Source organism: Melanotaenia boesemani, chromosome 6 (assembly GCF_017639745.1).
Source record: "Melanotaenia boesemani isolate fMelBoe1 chromosome 6, fMelBoe1.pri, whole genome shotgun sequence".
NCBI lineage: Eukaryota > Metazoa > Chordata > Actinopteri > Atheriniformes > Melanotaeniidae > Melanotaenia > Melanotaenia boesemani.
Genome location: NC_055687.1, coordinates 7,164,558 through 7,186,721, shown reverse-complemented (window position 1 = coordinate 7,186,721; position 22,164 = coordinate 7,164,558). Strand labels below are relative to the sequence as shown.

General features: G+C 38.8%; 1 protein-coding gene across 1 annotated transcript in view; it reads right to left on the bottom strand.

The window, feature by feature from the left end:
• LOC121641334 (inactive phospholipase C-like protein 2) overlaps nucleotides 1–22,164 on the bottom strand; it is a 51,221-nt gene that overhangs the window by 17,091 nt on the left and 11,966 nt on the right. The window contains exons 3-4 of the mRNA XM_041987414.1: nucleotides 9,042–11,522; nucleotides 7,056–7,259 (exon numbers count right to left, since the gene is read on the bottom strand). Coding sequence (XP_041843348.1) covers nucleotides 7,056–7,259; nucleotides 9,042–11,522 — 2,685 coding nt within the window. The remainder of the gene's footprint in view (nucleotides 1–7,055; nucleotides 7,260–9,041; nucleotides 11,523–22,164) is intronic.

Below are 22,164 nucleotides of genomic sequence, written 5' to 3'. Positions count from 1 at the left end.
GCAGACTAAAAAAATTACTCATAAGTGGCACAGTTATTTCCATCATCATACTTACTTGCAGAGAACAGAGACAAATGCTCCTATTTACTGATGTATGTTAGGTAAGTGATATAAGTCTGCATATGAATTGTAGAAGAGAATATACACTATACTGTCAAAGCTCACCCATCCAAATAATTGAAATTAGGTGTTCCAACCACTTCCATGTTCACAGGTAGGGATGGGCGATTAATCAATTAAGTCGATAAATCGAATTTTCCATTACTGGAGATTTATTTTTATGAAAATCGGGATGTTTTCCCATAGTTAGTTAGCAGCAGACTCCCTCCACACCAGAACGGTGTTTGTCTGATAGATTTTCAGTGAAGTCACCCTTCACTCATGCCTGGGATTTAACTGTGCGTATAACTGCAGTGAGAAATGCTGCTCTCTATGCATATTTCTATGTAAGACATGAAGTCATTTATATGGTGGAAAAGCTATGACATTACATGCTTTATTTTTGCTGGCATTCATTTATATAAACAAATAAATGTTTTTAATAAATTTATTTGTTTTGTAAAAGAAAATAAAAAAAAAAATTGATTAAAATCGGAAATTGGATTTGGTTATAAAAAATCTGATTTTATTTTTAGGCCATATCGCCCAGCCCTATTCACAGGTGTATAAAAATCAAGCAGAGAGGGATGCAGACCATTTCTACAAACATTGGTAAAGGAATGGGTCGTTCTCAGGAGCTCTGTGAATTCCAGCGTGGTACTGTGATAGGATGCCACCTGTGCAACAAGTCCAGTCGTGAAATTTACTCACTCCTAAATATTCCACAGTCAACTGTCAGTGGTATCATAACAAAGCGGAAGCAATGGGAACAACAGCACTCAGTCACAAAGTGGTAGGTAAAATGACTATGGAGCCAAATTCGTCAACTTTCTGCAGAGTCGATTGCTACAGACCTCGAAGCTTCATGTGTCCTTCAGATCAGCTCAGGAATAGTGTGAAGCGAGCTTCATGATTTGGATTTCCACGGACAAGCAGCTGTATCCAAGCCATACATCACCAAAAGATACAGTGGTGTAGAGATCAACACCACTAAGGGCTGGGTTAAAAAAAAAAGATTTATCAATTTGAATCGATTCAAATAAAATAAATATTGATTCAGAAAACTTGAGATAGATTTTTTTTTTATACGTCTTCTTTTCTAATAACGTGATCCTACTACTGACTTACAGAGGAACGGCAAGATGTTAGCATACACACAAATGGTTTCCTGTATTGCCTCCATCCAAAATCTGTTTTTCTTGTCGAGATAATGTCAAATTCAGATGTTTTTTTACTCACCAGTGTGGATTACATTCACCTGTAAAGTATTTTGCAGCATATTACTGCTCACATTAGAAGCTAACGCTAAGACCGTGGACACCTCCACATTACACAACAGGAAGTGATACCACACACTTATGTACTTTGAAATAAATCAGACATAGTCATTTAAAGTCACATTTCCTCTGGAACAGGTTTAAAAAGTAAACAATTTGATGCTATTTATCTGACTTACATGGCGACATGTCATAGCTGCACATGCTCTCTGTGTCTATGGCAGTGAGCACACGCACACACACACACACACACACACACACACACAAAGGTTTTCATCAGAGGAAATTACGTAGGTGTCAGAAAAGATGTTAAACGGGAAAATCAGAGAAAGTTTTCACACACAAAAACTTGGAAGGGTTCCCTAATATCCAACCCCTCTTACTTTGTTGGGACCATTTTGTTGGGGTATCAATCTAAACAACCTGACCCAAAAGGCTGGAGTTTGACACACTGCAATCCGTTGATTGGTTGAGGAAAAAAGTCACTTCACGTGCAACCTGGCATAACAACAAAGCAGGAACGGTTCCTTCTTTAGAGCAACAGATTTTCTTTTTGTTGAATAAATCTCTATCTAAAAGGGCGTCACGAAGCACCGCCAAGAAGAAAGAACACAAACTGTTGGATAGTCACTATTTTCCTTCTTTGTTTCTGAGTCGTGTTTTGGTTATACTTGAAGGAAGATGTTGCGATGGCATCATGCTATTACGTAGCTGAGGCATCTATAGCTATCTGGCTTATACTCCACCTTTCAAATAATACGGACGGCTGTGGAAATGCAGCGAGATTACAGCTTACAAACCATATCCAACCGCCCTGCCCCGGTTAGTAGAAACAGGGCTTTAGGTTGAAGTTTCCTTGTTACAAACTGTGCCTGTAGTTAGCCTGTAGTGATACAGAGATCAGACCACATTATCTAAGACTACGAGCTGGCATCCCATAGAGTCTCTTCACCATTTTTTTTCCTTTTCTTGTCAGCACACAAATGGGCAGGGACTGAGACCCAGATTCTATTTTTGTCAATTGAGAATGAAAGCCTGCTCCCTGTGGTGGATTCCAACACAAGGCCTAAAATGCCAGTTGTACTCTTGCATACATTATTTATATTTCTTTAAGTTTACCTTCGATTGTTTGCTGTGTCAGAGATGGCCAGCCTTGCACCTTCCTGCTCTCTGCTACTACAGATCCTGGCCTGCTGCTTCACACCACTTAAGCCCTTGCTCTTAATTTATTTGATTTTGGTCCCTAAACACCCAGAGTTTTCTCGTTTTTTCCTCTCCAACTCGATTTTCCTGGCGCTCCTTCCATCACAGCCAATTACCTAGTCCTCCACTCAAGAATGAAAAGAGCAGAGAGGTCACCTTAATCCGTTTGCATCTGAGTCTTTTCAACATCATGCCCTTTTTAAGATGTTCATCTTTAGAGTCCCAAAGGATTTAAAGTGACAAAAATAGCACAGTTAAGTATAGTTGGTCCATAAAAATGTTCAAATTCCCACTTTCACACACTTTCCCCATGCTCCGTTTATACCAAAAAACTTAAATGACATGAAATTTCTGGCAGAGCTGTATTTGTGCACTTGCTAAAACGTGTTCATCGCACAATGTTCTCGCTCTCTCTTTTTGGTGATGTAATGCAGTGAGGTCAAACACTGATACTTGCCAGAAAACATCTTAGGTCTGAAGCATACTTCCTTTTTATCGGCACTCACACAGCTCTGTCATGGACCCAACTATCCACATACTCATCCCTGTGTGACATCTGTTACCAGAGGATTCTACTGGTGGGGGCACGTCAGAAAACTCGGATCATAAAGTGCTTCTGGTTTTGCAAGATGCAAACATTAAACATGGAGGCAATAAAAGCAGCAGCTGCTGTATGTAGATTGTATATAAAGCCCTTAAATAAAAAGAAATCAAACATTCAGTCACATTTACACCAAACAATCAACTACATGTTACAAGTTGACCCATTAATCCGCCTGCCATCATTTTGGCCAATTTACTTATCTTTAAATAATTTGCACCGGCTAAAGCTTGAGCCTATTATTAGCATGCTGCAGGTTTAACCCTAAATACTTAATATCACTAGTACACATACAGCAGACATGTGTGGTCCTTCTCTGAGCTACTTTTGCCACTTATTGCTCAGTTATGGCACTGGTAAGTGGTAACTGGTAATGGCCAGATGTGGTCAAGATGTCAGGTGCCAGCCTGGATGTGGGTCTGAGTAGTGTCTCGTGAGTCAAGAGTGGTCAAAACATGGAAGGTCTGAACATAAATTAAAGCCATTTTCTTTTGGGCCACATGTGAAAGTCACACCCGCAAGTAATCCATGAAGTCAACCAATCAGGCCAATTAAAACTGATTAGTTATAATATTGTCATGAGGTCACATGTTTATCTTCATAGAGAAATTGTAAAATGCTATGTGTATAATGTGCATGCTCAACACACCAGAATTTTTACATATGTTTAACACCGTGAGCTTTAGTGTTGTGAAGTAGAAGGTAGTGAAGAAAGTGGGTCAGCGAGGTTTCAGAATTCAAACCTAGACTGGCTGCATCAAATGGCTGGATTCTTTCTTACAGGGGAGGCTTCAATGCCAGCTAACCGAAACATCACGCTCACAGAAGCAGTCAGCAACACAAAAACTTTGTTGTCTTGCCATCTGGTCTTTTTGCTCCTGAAGTGCAACATTTCTGTGACTGTTCAGTGTTAACCCTTCCTGCTTCCACCTCCAAACAGAGGTTGGGAGGCAGAGCTAAGGTGATTCCTCCTGAGCTGAAGCAGCAGCTAGTTTCAGGGTTAGCTCCCTTCACTTTACCTAGCAAAGGTAAAACAGACATGGGACTCTGCAGTAACCAGAGGAGCTCTGGCATTTGTTGCTGGAATTTGTAGCAAAAACTGGGTATTCTCACAGTGCCGACCTTACTCAGACCTGTGCTCAGTGTTCAAAATAAACTTTTTGACTCACTGGCCAAGTTGGCTGGTAGATAAAAAAAATCCACCGGCCAAGCATATTTTTTACCAGCCCAAGTATTAAATTACTTTACACAAATATACTTTTAGGTACGTTATTTCTATAATACAGTAATATGTTGGATGCAAACTAAGAGAAAGTCACAGCAACATTAAACGTCAGCAGCAAGAAAAAATTTATTTGATGAACTGGTAATGTCTAAATTCATTAATTGAAACCTCCTAATCAGACTCCTCCCTCTCTACTCTTGGCGCTTTCACACCGTCCATGAAATCTGGCCTCCTGCTCCTAACACAGTCCTTGTGTCACAACATTACAGACTTAGTGGGATCATGCTCTCTGATTTCTGGAGAACACAGCTGGACCACCATAAGATCTGGCAGTGTCTCAGGGCTTAGACTGGACCGCCAGTCGGTTTTGACTTGTTTCATTGTGTTGAAACCGCTTTCACATTCAGCAGTGGAGGGAAGGAGGGACAGGACCAAGTCAAATAATGCCGGCATATCAGGGCAGGAATGTTGCTAGCTCCTGTTAACACTGATCCCGGACATTTCACCATGGACTTGGGTTCTTGGTACATCAGCGCCTTGAGGACAGTCCACTGGTCAGGGTTCCTTTCAACATGGATACTAGAGGTGAAGCAGACTAGCTTGATGGCATGCAGAATCCCTACACTAAAAGTACTTTTTTAAAATAAAGATACTCGGTTTTTTACTTTTCAAGTACTGCCTGTGTTGAGCACAAGGCACAATGGGCCTTTGCTCTAGTGATGACAGACCTGTAGACGGGTGGACAGGTTGCTCAAATGTGTGAGTGTGTTATGCAGAAAGCCACAAAAGCGGAAAATAACACCTTCCCTAACAGTCCCTTTCCTTGCATTGGCCTGCTGGACACCTAGGATATTTTGGGCATGAGGAGATTGGAGCTAAAATATATAAAGAACAAACACATTAATAGACAATAGCTGTCTATTAATTATGGTACATTAACGATTGTAACTGTTGTTATTTATTGGACATTATACAATATTGTTTACTGAGTGCTACCTAGCATAGCAATCTAGAAAGACTACCTGCAGGACAAGCCCCTGATAGCCAGATAAGCACTCAGATAAGCAGAACGGATGTAGTGCGTGGCATTCTTGCGTGACATGTGCGCGTGTTTGCATCAGTGTATGTTTGTGTACATACATTTGAGGGCCCTCTGAGATTTACTTGCCAAACAGAAAATTTACTTGCATTTGGTGCCTGGCGAGTGTTAATTTCAGATCCTGCATGCGCTGTGTGTCAGACCAGCTGATGTACTGTGCGTCTGTATCTCCCCCTCCCTCCCCCCCAGCTCACTCTTAAAGGGGCGCTGGTGTTCTTTTAACACAGGGCTCTAAACTGTTCTATGTCTGTGCAATTAAACATAAATCCCCTCCTAACAAAAACCAGTCAATTGTTAAAAGCAGCAGTTGACTTTTTCACTGTTGCAGCTAGACGACCTGTTAATTAGTCATGCACATCCCTAGTCACTATAGTAAGAAAGCAACAGCACTTCAACGCACTATAAGAAGTCCTAGAGGAAGTACAAATACAAAGGTAACTACAAGCTCGCTCATGTGTAGACAGCTCAGAAACATGCAACTCTGCCAATTATGTCAATCAATTTACCAGCAGACCACAATATTGTTTAGCTAACCTGATAACTAAAGAAACTGTAGTAACTTAATTGGAGAACAGTAAGGCTTCAATTCCTCCCTTTCAATGCCTTCTATATTTAAGTAGTTACACATTAATTGTTAGTTTTAGAGAATAACTTTAGACACTTTGGAATTGTATTGATAAAATATTTTAAACTGCTATAGATTAGGTGGGAATGGGTAACAGAATGTCTGTTGAAACACAGAACACCCCCCATAGCTAAAGAGCATTATATAACCAACTAGTTATTGTCTGGCCTGACTTCCACAGATTGCCATTGGTAATTTGGGAATAAAAAATTCTACTGTACATCTGTACTGTACTGTACTGTGTATCTTTTGTGCATTTAGCATTCATTTCTTAGAATGAATACAAACCTACTCCAGTCACAACAAAAAACAAAAATGGGGGAAAAAAATAGAAATAACGCAGTCTTAAACACAAAAACAGAACAATCTTCAATACCATCGAACAAAAGACAAAATGCTCAGTGTTTGATTTAGTATTTTTAGTTTTGTAGGAGCGTTTTGCACCTAATGGTCACCTTAGACAATGGGATAGAAAAAAGTTAAGTAAAAGTTGATTTCTGGATACAAAACTTTTTCATGTCTCCTTACTTCCTGCCTGAAATAATATCGGTAAGCAGACGTGTTCGGAGTGATCCAGCAGAAGATGATGTGTGAAGGGTAATGGTATTGCTTTAGAATAGCTTCAGGAGGATGTTGTATAAACCATGAACATCGATTCCATTACTTAACAGAGTTCCAGCCTTGTTACCTAACCATCTATGCATGCCCCCGTTGTATTTAGTAAAGTCAAAGCATTGATCTGATTGGAGTCAAAGCCAGTTTGCTGGCGTGAATCTAATCTATTGATTGGGAAATTCATACATGAATGAACTACAGCATTAATGAGATTTTTTTTCTCTCCACTTGCAACCGTGAAGAGGTTCAATCATATGTGCTGCTTTGTTTTTCAGTATACTTTACTTTGTTTGAGGCTGTGGACTACTCACCATGTCGTAGGTGGTGACAACTTTCTTAAGGACCTCTGGTAGCAGCCCCTGGGGTTCTAAGTTGGGGTACTGCTCAGCAAGGTTGAAGACCAGAAGGGGGCTATTGTCAGGTCCTGTCAGCCGAGGGGAAAGAGCCAAGATGCACTGCTTCAGATTAGCCACAGCTGAAAGGCCGCACAGCTCCTTAAAGGATACTATGGCATTCTGCAGAGGAGAGAAAAATTATAAATGCTCATGTGAAGTTGAACTGGTCTATATTTGAAGAATAAAATCTATAACTGAGCTGTGTTAAAAATATAACCACACCCTCAGAGATTAACTGCCACAAAGGAAGTGGCTTCAAGCTTTACAGTCACTTATGAGAACTTTCACATTGGCACTTGTTATTCACTCATAAGCACTCAATCCTTTTAAACCAACAACAGAATCACATGGAAATTAAATATGCACACATATTCTAAACTTCCTGCGAAAGGCCAAATTTAAACTCTACACAAACAACCGGAGGGACAAACTGTGACAGGACAGCCAAGATGTGTTATATTCTCAAGGCCGATGGCTTGTTGTCTCACAATGACTGCAAAATAAACAGGACTACCAAAAAAAAGCCTAATACAATGCCTGAAAAAACACGCTGTGGGACCAACCACAGTGTTATGACCTCCAACATTTCTCATACAGTTTTTATGCATTCTCCCCCAATTACAGATACAAGACAAATGTGAAAATGAAAATGCTGTTTCATTGTGGTTGCAGAATCAGATTATCAGAACATCTTACTGAGGCATTGCTTGTACTGTAACCCCGTTTACACACCAGTTTATTCAAATAGTCATTTCATCACAGTGTTCTTCAGATTAAGGGTCAAATTCGGTCAATGCTGGTGGTGTCCATGGATGAAGGGTTTTCAGACGCTTTGAAACTAATCTGGTTACAATCTGAACTTAACTTAGGGTATAGAGGGTTTAACTGATTTGAATATTACATCTTGAAATCTATACCTAAACAGCTACAACTGGTTTAAAACAGTAAATCAACTTCTTTCAACTTTTCTCTTGCTTAATTAAGTACATCTAACATTTCTCATTTAAACTGTTGAGTTTACACTTATTACATTTTATTGCCACAGAAAGAATAAAGTATCCCAACCAAGCACCTCAATAATAGCTTAGATAATTGTGTTTTACCATTTTATCTTAAAAAGAAAAATACTGAGATGAAAGTTTTGTTATTGTTTTTTCTTTTGTCCATATGTCCCTGCCTGAACTGAGGGATTGTCATCTTGGGATGGAATATTCTCATCAAAACAGAAATATTTTCTTAATTGGTATTCAAGGGCATTGAAATGCCTGCCATGTCAAAAAAAAAACAAAAAAAAACATCTTGAACCAAACTATATATTTGTGTTATTCATGGCTGTGTTTGCTCCTCTAATCTGTTGCTCTATGTCTTTATGCGTAGCAAAAGGTAAAACAGTCCTGGAGGTGACTACTGTCACTAAAATTGTGGCAACTATGGAGCAAGTAACATGAAAATACTGCTTATGTTTCAGTCTATTCAAGGGTTTTGTTTTTGTGCATTTAAAAACCAAACATTGTTCTCTAGGTGTGTTCCGTATTTTTTGGACTACATTTTTTTTTCCGTAGTTAAACGTTAGTCTGGAGCCCTAAAGAGCATGAGATGAAACACTGTTTTTTTTAAATAAAAGGGACGTCTGCATTATATTTTGATTCTGAATAAAGTTAAATATCACTAAGCATGTGTAGCAATTCCAATATCTAAGCAGACAAGCAAGTCTTAATTATGTCAACAAATTATCCCACATAGTTTGGCAGAACCACTAGCTCCCTTCACAAAAAGGGTCAAGAGTTCAAGGTTTCCATTAGCATGTTACACATCTATATCCATGACAACCTTATGGTTCACGCACATCAGAGAACAAGGACTATATAAGTCAAATTGTCATTCAATAGTGGGAAATCTTACCTGCATGTTTTCTCTGAGGTCTGTTGCTTCCCTCAGTGGTAGAAGGGCTGTCTTAAAGACATCATCCACAGCCTTGATCAGCAGCACTCTCATGCTGGCATACTCTCTACTCCTTTTACCCTTTCGGACAGACAGTCCCCTTTTATGTGGTTTGCCACCTCCTCTTCGATTGGTTATGGCAACATGGACGAACAAGAAGGAATGTGGCAGAACTTCCCCTGTCAGAGACTGAAGAGGTACATGCCGGAAACCTGGTTGCAGACACTCAAAGGGGATTGTATACTGGCCAATAAACTCATCCCCAATGAAGTCATCATCAAGTACCACAAAGCGAACCATTGCAAGCTCAGGAAGGTTTATCTGGAACTCAAAGCTCTCGTCAAACAGAGGGTCGTCCCCGTTCTGGTTCACTGTTTTAGTCCTTTGTTCAGCGCAGTCGGCAGGAATGCCGTGTATTTCCACGTAAACGTAGGGATCTACCACATCTCCTTTGGCACCTGAGCCTTTTGGCTTAGGAAAGTTTTGTCCACTGATTATCTTGATGTGCAAGAGTTGTGGAGAAACACCAGGCACTGAGTCTTTTGTGTTGGCACTGAAATACGAGACCTGCTCCCTCATGATGGCTGGACGGAGCACGTAGCCGCAGTTCCCGTTCTGACGGAACCAGCCGATGTTTAGATCCATCATCAGACCAGGAGTCTGGTAGTTCATTGCTACAATCTGGCAGCCACACTTCCAGAAATCTTGGGGATTCATATTGCTGGAGTCAATCCGCATAGGGCTTGGGTAAACCCGTGCCAGGAATTTCTTGTTGTAGTTTACAAAGTCACCTGGGAAGTCACAGGCACAGCGACTGGCAAAGACTTCGTTAAAAGAGCAGAGCTCCCAGTGTTTCTGGTTCTGGAAGGATGTTGGAAAGTCTTTGAACTCAACAGACTTGCACAATGTCACCAGATCAGAGAGGTCTTTAGACAGCTGGAATTTTTTGGGCGCAATAGTCTGTTGCTCTGCAGACTCAATGCTCATCCTTTGCGACATCTCTGCCCCCTCATCTTCATCTGTCACCTCGCCTTCGGAAGCGGTGCAGTTTGTGCCCAGTTTCTTACCCTTCAACAGGATCTTTCCCTTGAGCTCAGAGGGAGAAGGAAGGTAACAGTCCTCGGGTTTTGGGAGATCTAAGTGGATCTTGTCTCCAAGGATCTTCTTCAGATGCTGAAACATTACTCTCTGCTGCTGTAAGGAGCAATGGTTTTCTAAACACAGCATCAGTGGAAACTCAGAGGCAACAAAGGCATACTTGTTGATGACGTCAATGACGCTTCGAAAGACAATCTGTGAGGTCATTGTGTGACCAGTGTAAATAACAGGTTCGTTATCAGGTCCATCCCACACATCTAGCTCGACACAGCGGCAGCCCATCTTGAGGGCACGGATATACCCCGTCACATCAGAAGGACCTCTGAACTGGTCTTCTATCAGGTATGTGTTGTGGGATGCATTGATGTAGTAGTGAGATAAAGGCTGGTTCATGTCTTGGCAAACTGATTTGTGCTCAGGGTCAAATATGTGGCACTCTGCAGACATAAGATAATTGGAGAACCCATCAAGAGAAAGCCAACCCTTGAGCTGACCCTCTTTGGATGGCTCATATTTCTGAATGACCTCTAAGCTGGTGTCTTCATTGACTTGAGCCATTCCTTGTTCTGCCTCCAGGAATATCATTAAGTCCTTAGTATCAAGAAATTCCTTATTGCTGGAGAACTGAACAAAGAGAAAATAAATTTCTGGTCTGGTGCAAAGATCATGAAACACTTCGATGAACTCCTCTTTTGTTACATCAGAACCAGGATTGTCCTTGGCTTTGTGAAGCTCCTTGAACTTTAATTCTATTTTCACATTTTTAAGTCCTGGGTTTAGCTTTTTGATTAGCTGCACAGCAGCACATATCGTTATTTGTTTACTGTTGTTAACGTCTTCCTCATCAAACAGTTCACTTAGCCAAGATGAGCGCATGCTATTCTGACTGCTCTCAATCATATTTAAGGTATGTTTACCATAGGAGATCAAGTACCTCAGCCCTGTCACCCATATGTTTGCTACATCGGCTGTGTTTGCCACCAAGTCCAGAGACTCATAATTCTCCCCAAAGATGACTGAGAAAGCACAGTCCTCAGATATCTGATCATAGGTGCCATTAGTTCTAAAAGTGTCCGTATTTTTGCCTGACCGAACCTCTTTGATGGACTTGACATCGATTTTTGCCTTTTCAGATTCCTTTTTTGTCGGCTCCCATCTCAAAGACTGCATGTCCGCATCAAGGAGAAAGTAGCGGTGGTAAATGCGTGAATTGGATCGCACTTTCTTTAATTCTGAGCCATCCACCATTGAATTGATGCAATCACTGGCACCGCTGATCTTCTTCTCAGTAGGCATGCTGCTGAATGAGACCGTCTTCTTTCTTTCTTTACGTTGTTTTCCATCCTGCAAAGACAGAAAATTGCTGTGCATTAATAAAATGCATTCATGGCAAATAATACATTCATATGATTCCCCACCTAAAATAACTTTACTCTTTCATGTTTTAACAAGAAAAACAGAGAATCTCCACACGGTCATATCTTCAATCTACAATTATTTTTCTTTTAAACCTTTTACACATAAAAAAAAACAACCATTAAATTATATGACCATCAAAAAATGAATTTTGAAGAGCATGAATATTTAATACTTTGGTTAAGAAATAGGATAATTTAAGTGGGCTGGCAAACTTGTAAATTTGGTGTATAAAGGACACACAGGCCTGCTTTTACATGAGAAAAATACTGGTCTATGTGTATTTGTTTGTTTTTAGCCCATCTTAAATCAGATTAAGGACACTCCAACTAACCTGTGATTCCATGGCAGCATTTTATTTGATTTTTTTCCCTCCAATTTCTTAGTTAAAAAGGACTGAAAGTTAAATATAGTATTCTTCCTAAATGACCCTTGCAGTAGGATTGAGGAATAAATACATAATTTACTGTTAATGTTGTTTTAATGAGATAACCAAATCAACGCAGATCTTTTTCAGAAAAATGAAACAAATCATGCAGCAAGCTCTGATGTACGTTATTTCGTCCTCCCTGGTCCCTTTAAAGTTTCTGCTGAGCATTTTCTGAGCAGAATAACAGCAGTAACTCTGCTGGGTGACTTAAGGTAGCTGTCAGTGAATATTATGGAGATAAAACAGGGAATCTCCCTTAGGAGAGTATCGCCCACACAAATCCAGTCATCAACAGCAGCCACTTTCTGACATTTTCTGTGAACCCTCTCCTTTCCTTTCAGCATACCAACACCATTTCACATGGTTAAAACTTGCCAACCCCTTACTGTTCATCATGTGACAGCTTAATGGCAGCAATTTACACAAAAGGAATCTATCATCTAAGATGTTGCTAGGATAAGAACAACCAACATAAATAAATTTTTTAAAATGGAGGGTAACGCCTCCCTTACTTGCTTCTCATAAGGGAGGGTTTTTTTTTTTTTTTATCATTACGTGCGTCGTTATGTGTTCTCACTTAGATGTTCTTACTTTAGTTCACATTCTGTTGCTTTCTTCAACTTGAGGCTTTCTTAGAACTTTGATAGAATTTACTACTCTAGCTCTCTTTTCGTAGACCACTTATACACCAAAGAGAAGCAGTGCCAAGAGACCCCGTGCTGCGTCTCTTTGCATCTGAAAAAAACAGCACTTGAACGCACCAGTCTGTGGTGATGGTGAGTTTACATGTTATAATAAAATATCTCCAGCTCTTCTTTATCAACTGTTAACACATCTCCTCTGTCCTGTTCTCAAGGTCTTCTACAATCTTATTAAATATCTCATTTATTTGGTATGACAATTAGGTCACAATATTTCTTTATGTACACAAACTTAATCAGTTTAATCTCAAGTACAGATGTGTCTTGTAATTAATTTTATGATGACTTCTTCTCCATTACACACTTTGTAATACTAATTCATGATAACTTTTGAGTTATTTTATAAGTTACTCAGATTGGCTAAGTTATTTTTATTTTATCTGTTTATATTTCTATTCATTCAGAACACCAGAAATCTGACATATTCTTGTTAATATCTCCTTCGACTAAATACTGTACCAAATAACAGAAATGTCACAGAAATCTCCCGTATTATAAAATTCTTCATTTGCGAGATTCTGTGAAATTATAACTCTTAACTTCTGTACTGCATTTTAAACCCAGACACCTCATGCTGCACCTTCAGTAGAAACCCTTGATCTTGTTTTTTTTTGTTTTTTTAAGGATATAATAATGTAAAAAGTATATTACAGCTTCATATGTAATCACATTCAACTGTTCATTCTTCATAAGTATTCTTGTGAAAAAGAAACAACCAGCTCTTTTAATATTCTACATACCAGAGTACAAGGAAAAAGAAACTCGTCTCATCCTCACCAGAACTTAAAATCAGGTTTAAAAATATACAACATGACATATTACACTATTACACTGTCATTATTTCCTTAAAGGATTAAAAAAAATTAAACCAGAGGAGAATCTTCCACCATTTTATGACCAACATTACATCAATACAGCTGCAACTCTACAACAGAAGGGTGAAAAAGAAACTGAGGTGTTGCAAATGGTCCAGTCAAAATCTGACCTCAACCACACAAATGTGGCAGGACTTTAAAAGAGCTGTTAATAAACAAATATCTGAAATCCCTATTGATCTAAAGCAATGTTATAAAAAAGAGTGGACCAAAAATGGCTCCATGATGATGTGAGAGATTAATTATGTCATATAGAGAAATATTACATTGCTTCTAAAGGTGCTTCTACAAACTGTTGAATCATGAGGTCTACTTATTTTTTTAGACACTTTTTCTACACGCTTAGATTTTGAGAAATAAATGACGATGTACTATCTTATGGTTTATTTATTTGAAGTTGCACTTCTCTTTATTTTAAGACCTGGTAAGGAGCACTTAGTGTCTTCATTTTTATTCAAGACTGATACATCAGACCTTAGAATTAAACAAAAATCTGTTTTTTTCCTTTATGACTGTACTACAACTAAAAGATAATTGCGTAAAAGTAATATTTCTCATCCCTCTCACACACAAACTTTTTCTGTTGGCAATATCTAAAAAGGTAAATACTCCGCTGACCCTTTTTCCACATGGTCACAGCACATCAGCCCTTCTCAGCAGTTCCTGTTAAAAGTGGACACGGATCTGCTATGTGTTACGTCTTGTGTATACTTGTTTGTAAAGTAACAAGACAATTTAATGGATATTGGCTAAGGAGAGTGGAAGCCAAACAGACTTAAACAAAGCCAAACCCAATATGCCAAAACACAGACTCTGAGCATGAGAAATAATAAACGTAATAAAGATTCAGGCAAACAGTCAGCACGTTGGAAAATAAACAAAGCTCAAAGCAGTTATATAATGCTGTTAACAAATTAATTCATAGCCATGTGTCCCATTGGACATTCTGTTGGAGTTGTGAAACACAGCTTGACAGTTAAATATGACCGGAGAAATCGTGCGTCTCTACGAGCCAAAGATGGAACACCTCTGGTTAAATGTAAACATAATATTCACATTCTTTTACGCCGTTTGCTGCCCAGGGTTCATGACATAAAAGAGGAGCTTAAATGTAAATGCATGACTGCCGATAATCCTTATTAACTAGAAAAGAATGTGGACATTTTGTCTTCCTGGCAGTATTAAGTTATGATCACTACTTGCAGACAGCATGTCTGGTTCCTGCTATATTACCATGCTTCTATCACAGATCTTCTCCTCAGGATTTCCCTCCTTTAAGAAAACTGAAAACAATACTGCACACACCCACCTCTGTCTTAATGTTCAAAATGTCCGTAGGAGAAACTTCTTATGCAACAGTCTCTTTTCAGTCAGGTGGCCCAGTGTTTTCCTTTCACGCTCAAGTCCTTAAATGGTATTTAAAATAAAAGACTGCCACAATCAGATTGTCCATTTATAGTTACATCAGATATTTGCTTCACAGGGTTAATGTTTTCCTAGACACAAATATCACTTATCTGAGCTAATCTTCATTTCTTGAATTTAAACAATAAACTATCTACAAGCTTAAATTAAGAAGACCTTATTACTTAGTCACAGTAAAATAGTACAAGCTTAGTGATGTTAGCACAGTCTAAATAGATGAAACTTTCCTACACAGCTGATTACCTTTAAGAATTTATAGACCTTTACTGGCAGTCCAGGCTCACCAATTAACTGATGTCATTTTATTGGTAGATTGTCAAAGCTTCACAGGGCAGTATAGGCATAACTTGTTACAAGTATGAGCTGGAAAGAGGCCAAAAGGCCAAAGCTAACAGCACCAGTGAGTACAGTCTGTTGCAGGTATTGATCAGCAGACTTTCCCGAAACATACAACTACACTCCCAAGCCAAAAAAGAAAAAAAAGCTGCCACCTTGATTTAACTAAGCGAATGGGTACAAACCTATTGGATGATTACCGCATGGGTGATTATCTTTCACCTGGCAACAAGTTATTTAACCCCAACTCATTCAATGCCTAGCGTCTCATTTCTTATACAACCACATTGAAAGACACATCCCACGGTCATGGAAAAGATGGTATGTTTAAGAAGGGTCAAATCATTGGCATCAAGCTGTGAAAACATCAACAGAGATGCAGAAACTACTAAACTTTGGTTAAGGATTGTCCAACACATTATTAAAAACTGGAAGGATAGTGGGGAACCATCATCTTCCAAGAAGAAATGTGGTCAGAAAAAATCCTGAGTGATGGTGATTGGTGATACTTAAACATTTGTTGAAATCAGATGGTAAAAAAGTAAATACATTTCCACAAACCCAATCTGAAAGGAAGGCAAGGGATTGGGACAGAACAGCTGTGTAGCCATAAGAAAACCACTAATCAGTGAAGCTAACCTGATAAAAAGGCAGCAATTTGCTAGGGGGAATAAAGATTGGAGCCTGGAGCAATAGAAGGTCACGTCGTCTGACGAGTCCAGATATACCCTGTTTCAGAGTGATGGGAGCATCAGGGTAAGGAGAGAGGAGGATGAAGTGATGCAGCCATCATGTCTTGTGTCTACTGTTCAAGCCTGTGGGGGAAGTCTATGATCTGGGGTTGCTGCAGTTGGTCTGGTCTAGATTCAGCAACATTATATGTCCAAAGCTGACTACCTGAATAACCTGAATCACCAGGTTATTGCATCAACAGTTTTTCTTCTCTGATCTCACAACCATATTCTAAGATGACCATACCAGGATTCATGGGGCTCAGACTGTGAAAAAGTGGTTCAGGGAACAGGAGACATCATTTTCCACACATGGACTGGCCACCATAGAGTCCAGACCTGAACCCAATGAGAATCTTTGGGATGTGCTGGAGAAGGCTTTGTGCAGTGGTCGGACTCTCCCATCATCAATACAAGATCTTGGTGAAAACGTAATGCAACACAGGATGGAAAGAAAACTTGTGTCATTGCAGAAACTTATCAAAACAAAGCTACAGCGAATGCTTCCACGATCAAAGCTAAAAGAGGTCCAACGAAATATTAGTGTGTGTAACCTTTATTTTTGTTTGGTGACGGCTTTTGGCCAAGCAGTGTATCTAGCACCATTAGCACAAAGAGCAGTGTCTTTTTGTTTGTTGTATTTTTTTTTTGTTTGTTTTTTTGTTGTTTTGTTTTAGCTAAACTTATTTTAAATGTCTTTTACATCTTTTAAACTATTCTGACAGGCACCATAACGCTTTGATTGTCAGCAATTTTGTATTGTTCAGAAAAGAAAGCCCACGGTACATTGTTAAGCAAAGTCAATAAAAGAGAAATTTAATTTTTTTCTTAGTTTCATTATATGAAGACAAAAGTAATCCCATCAGGTTCACCTTGACAGGACAAATTACGTTTCAGCCCTTACACACCGTTTCACTATGTTTGGAGTGTGTGTGTGCTGAGTGAAAAAGACAGACTAAGACACAAACAGTGTCGACAAGAAAGCCAGACAAAGAGAGTGTGACTAAGACTGATTATGTCCAACTGTTCCTAGATCCCAAAGGAGTCCGAATCCCCTGATGGAGCAAAAACCACATTTCTTTTTTTTGTTTCTGGCTCAGTGAGCAGTAATGAACTCTCTGCGCAACTAAGAACATCACATGGGACCCATTACTCTATGTTCAACTGCTCCACCTATAATGTCGACAACAAGAATCAACTAAATCACAATGCAGCATAGAAATTATCTTAACACTCCAGGCCTGAACTGGCTTCAATATACAGTCACCAAAGTCAAAGGCAGCAACAACAACAAAATCAAAGATAAAGTCCTTTGGCTAGTTAAAATATATATTTTGTTTTATCATATCAATGTACATAAACTTCAATATATATAGGGTGTATCGTAAATTAGATTTAAGAATTTGTATTCCAGTCAGAATCCTTTTCTAACCGCAGCAACATTTTTCCTCCATTACTGACTGACCAAGGAAGGAAGCCAAGAGAAAAGCTGTTTCTTAAGAAGCTCAAATGTATCCCACAGCTTTAACAGTGGGACATGCAGCCTTTTTAATAATGCAACCTGACAGCAAACAACAAGAGCATGCATGAAGCTGCTCAGCATTAAATATCAACCACCAGAAGGAATTCTCAGATAGAAAGGCTTAAAGAAAACAACTTAAAAAAAAAAGAGGAAACAACATACTATATTTGTATGCTGTATTTTATCATAACTTTCATTTCGGCCATTAGATCCTTATAGAAGTTTATTTAAAAGTTCTAACTCAATTAGTTCATGACCTTGATATGTTTGTTTGTATGGTAACAATATAGCTTTATCACTTATTGCCACTCCATTCACACATTATATGACAGTACACCATCAGATGTTCTTTGTCCAGAAATGACTTATTACAAATGTTCTGGCAAAATGTGGAGTACCAGGTGATTAAAATACTAAGCCTGACTGGTTGATGATCACAACTTGAAATGTGGTTTTGCATATAAAGCAATTAAATTATGGCTGATAACATCTGTCGCGATAAGCAGTAAGTCAATTAATTGCACGGTAAGAGAAAATGAGTGCGATAAGTCTGCCAGTCACGACAGTTTTCGTTTTTTTTCTCTATCTTACTTTACCATAGACTGTGTATGACAATAAGTTTCACTATGTACTATCCCGACTGAACGCTCTCGTTTCTTGCGGAGTGATCTCTCTCGTGTCATACTTGACAGCAGCATGTTGCAGCACGAGACCGTGGTGAAGCACTTAACTTGTGCGAGCCGGTATGCAGCATTTGTTTTATGGGGCTGCCAACTCTCACGCATCGGCCATGCGACTCGCGCATTTGAGTGAATTCTCACGCTCTCGTGCTAAACCTCCGATTTCTCACGCTGAAATAGACATCAAGAGCGATGCCGGCTAATCGAGAGTTTCGGAAGGATTTCCAGTGGGCCGCATTACTTTTAGGGCGGTTTCCCTGCGTATGTGGAAAAGCACAGCAGCAGCACGGTTCACTCACTGCTCATAAATCAGTCTGATACGCAGTCATGAGGGAGATATTTCAGCTTTACAAACAGCAACGATGTGCAGTATTTTTTTTTTTTTTTATACAATGGTACTAACTGGCAGTTTTGCCTGTTTTCCCTGTCTGAGCCCCATGTTTAATATTTTTAATATATTTGTTGAAGGGCATTTTTGTTGATCTTTGAAAGAGTGTACTTGCATTATTATGGCATCGTCATTATATTAGTTGAAAATGGTCTCAAAATGAAAACATTATCGCTTTGTGCAATATCATCGCTTATCGCAATAATTTCTGATAAAATTTATCGCACAGCAAAATTTGTTATCGCGACAGGCCTAGCTGATAATGTTTGTTGTGAAGTCACAGGGACTCAAGCCTGTGACTACTCAACTTTAATCAGTTGATCCAAACGTCCAACTGAACATTTGTGACAAATTTAAACAAACCCCATCAATATCACAGCAGAAAAATGACTAATGTGGCCATGAAATCATGTTTGCGGCTAGGTCTGTCCACATCACAGAGGCATGGCAGCTTATATAGAAACCTTATGATATTAAGAAAAGAAAAAAAAAAAAAAAACATCACATTAAACCAAAAGCCAGTGTGGTTAAACTATAGTACTGTTACCTCCACTAATTACCACAGATAATAGTCACAACATTATCAGGCCATCAAGACCATGATGGCCCTCTCCAACCAGGTCTGGCCATTAACAGTTTTATGGTGTGTAAACAGTAAAGAGATCACATGGATTTTATAGATTTTTCAACCACTCAAAGCTTTTATCTGCATGCATTCATACAGCAGCTTCTTTTCTCCCCCCACACCTGCATTCACACAACAGTAACTACATTGGGGCTGTTACAGGTTGAGAGCTGCGCATTGTTTTAACCCAGGATATCTTCATTAAAAATACTCCTCTGATCCTCAGTCTTTACTACTCAGCTTGCAACATGCATGTAATAACTCAACACTCCCCCCAACACTGAACCCGCTGCATGTACTCGACATTTAATATTCCACACACACAAACAATCTCACAATAAAAAATTGTTTGATTAAAATTAACATATGGGGACTTTTCTTTCAGCTGTGCGGCTGTTAAATCCCACAGGAGGTCAGACTTGGTACAGGCCCAGCTGTTGCCCTGTACTCCATTACATAAGTATTAAATAGGTACGGAAAAGGGCAAATACCATCAAAATTCTAACACTTCATTGAAAAACTACCTGAACTTCAATTTAAGATCAATTGGATTTTTTTAATACTGTTTTCAGTTGAGGAAAAACACATGTAAAAGAAAGAAATACTCAGCCCATACATGTATGTGTATGCAGGTCTATTGTCAAAGTTTTGAGTCATCTGACATGACCTGCATTGACAGAACCGTTAAGGTACATGAGTGACAAAACAATACAATTAGTACAGCAGTCAAAATTATTCCTTAAAAATGACGACAACTAATCATGGTGATACTGTCGGAAGAGGAAAAACCATTAAGCGGGGTTAAAATTGACTCAAGTTCTCCGTTAATTGCTCATCCTCACTTTTAAACTCTGTGTTCAGGTTTAACATCATCTGCTTACTTATTTGAACTCAAACATTTGGAGCCTCTCGTGTTTTTAAAAAACTTGACTGAGACAAGTAATTACCTTAATTAGCAATCAATATGATTGTATAAAGTACTGTGAAAAGGGCTGTACCCTTAAATGAAACGCAACCTACTGAGTGTTTAGATGTGGGACAATAACTGAAGCATGATGACCTGTTCAGGTTAAATATTTATAGTCTGTAAGCACATTTTATTTCTGTAGCACATTTCATTGCACAGGAACTCTGTGTACTTTACTGTCTCCTCTTCTGTCTGTGTTAAGTGCAGTGTTAACAATGTTTTAACAATGTATGGCGTGCACTGAACATCAGTGACAGACTGTTTAGATTAGATCAGGAGCAATGAATATTTCTTCCTCGTGTTTGGCATCCCATGAGCTGATGACCTGCAGACGACCTCCACGTCAGAGCGGATGCACTGCTCGTTTTAGTTGCAAACTGACTCTTTACTAAAATTCTAAATGAACTGAAAAGACCTTCTAGATGTACCTGACATCTGTAATAATGTTGCTGTGCAGATTAAGTAAACTACTGGCGTTTTCTGTTTACAGCTAGAGTGAGTGTCATATAACCATTTTCAAACAAAACCGACAGGTTTCAGTCACTACTTACAGGAACTTTGCAAGCTATTTTACATGGTCCTGGATGAATGTTGGTTTTATGAATACTCAAGTGTCATCTTGATTGATTTAAAGTCCAAGTAAAGCTGAAATAAATCTACAGTCTAAGTTTTTCACATCACAGACAAATATTTTATCTGAATGTCAAAAACAAAGATATGATAAATCAAATTAGTTATTTTGTTCAGAGGAAAGTGCGCTTTTCTGTGTCTATGCAACACTCTAATTAACGGACCTTAGGTCAGCTCAAATGAAATTCATGGGGCAAGCAGAGAAGCTTGTTTTCACCAAAACAGACGTGAAATAACAAAGACACATTGCAGAAAGTAAATATTTTGGTCACCTTCAAAATGTAGACACGTAGCAACCAACATGGTAACAACAGCCAATATTTTGTTATATTGCTATTTTCAATGCAATAAAGCCAATTACATAACAACTTGCCATAAATATAATCATACTGATTTCTGATGAGAAAACAGCACAAAAAGTGAAAAAGAAATCTCATATTTCTGAGAAACAGTCTTATTTATTAATATCACATCACTGGCTGTAGTTACTAATTTCTAAGGATCTTGAACACCAATAGCCTAATAACTTAGTACATTATTGGGACAGAAATGTTATTACATTATTGGGAAGTTATTGTGCTACTGGCTTTATTACATTTAAAATGGTCAAAATGATTACATTATTGGGAAGTATTGCATTATTGGCCATTATTACGTTACTGGTTGCTACGGTCCATAAATGATCTATAATTGTTGGCCGTAATTTTTTTCTCTCCATGTTTTTCTAATTTGGATGAACAAGTTTGTGTACTTTATAGATTAGGCTTAATGCCAACACTTGATCAGTGTCTGAATATTTCAGGTCTTCACTCTAAAACAATCAGCTAAAACGTTCAGTTCCACTGGAAATGTGCTTATTGATGTCTTCAGTAGCAATGAAGTATTGCTCTGCATTTGGAAATTTGTAAGTTCTGATGTGTGAACATTATGCAATCACATTACCATTTTAACGTGATTCTTATTGCAGTGAACACTTTTGCTGCAGTGGAGAAATATCTGCACACATTCATACCTGGACAGACAAGTATCTCTTCAACTACCTGGAGAGGACACCACATTAGTTTAAATGATGGTCTGAGAGGAAGTGATGGGCTTTACAGTATCTGTACATTCCCACCTCTGCTCCGGCATAAGAGGTCTTATGTTGCTCTGTTGCACCATACAGATGAGATCTCAACAAAGGAAGTGCAAAGCGCAACTGTCTTATCGTAGATCAAACCACTAAAAATCATAACAAGTATTTCTGGCTCAGTATCTAAT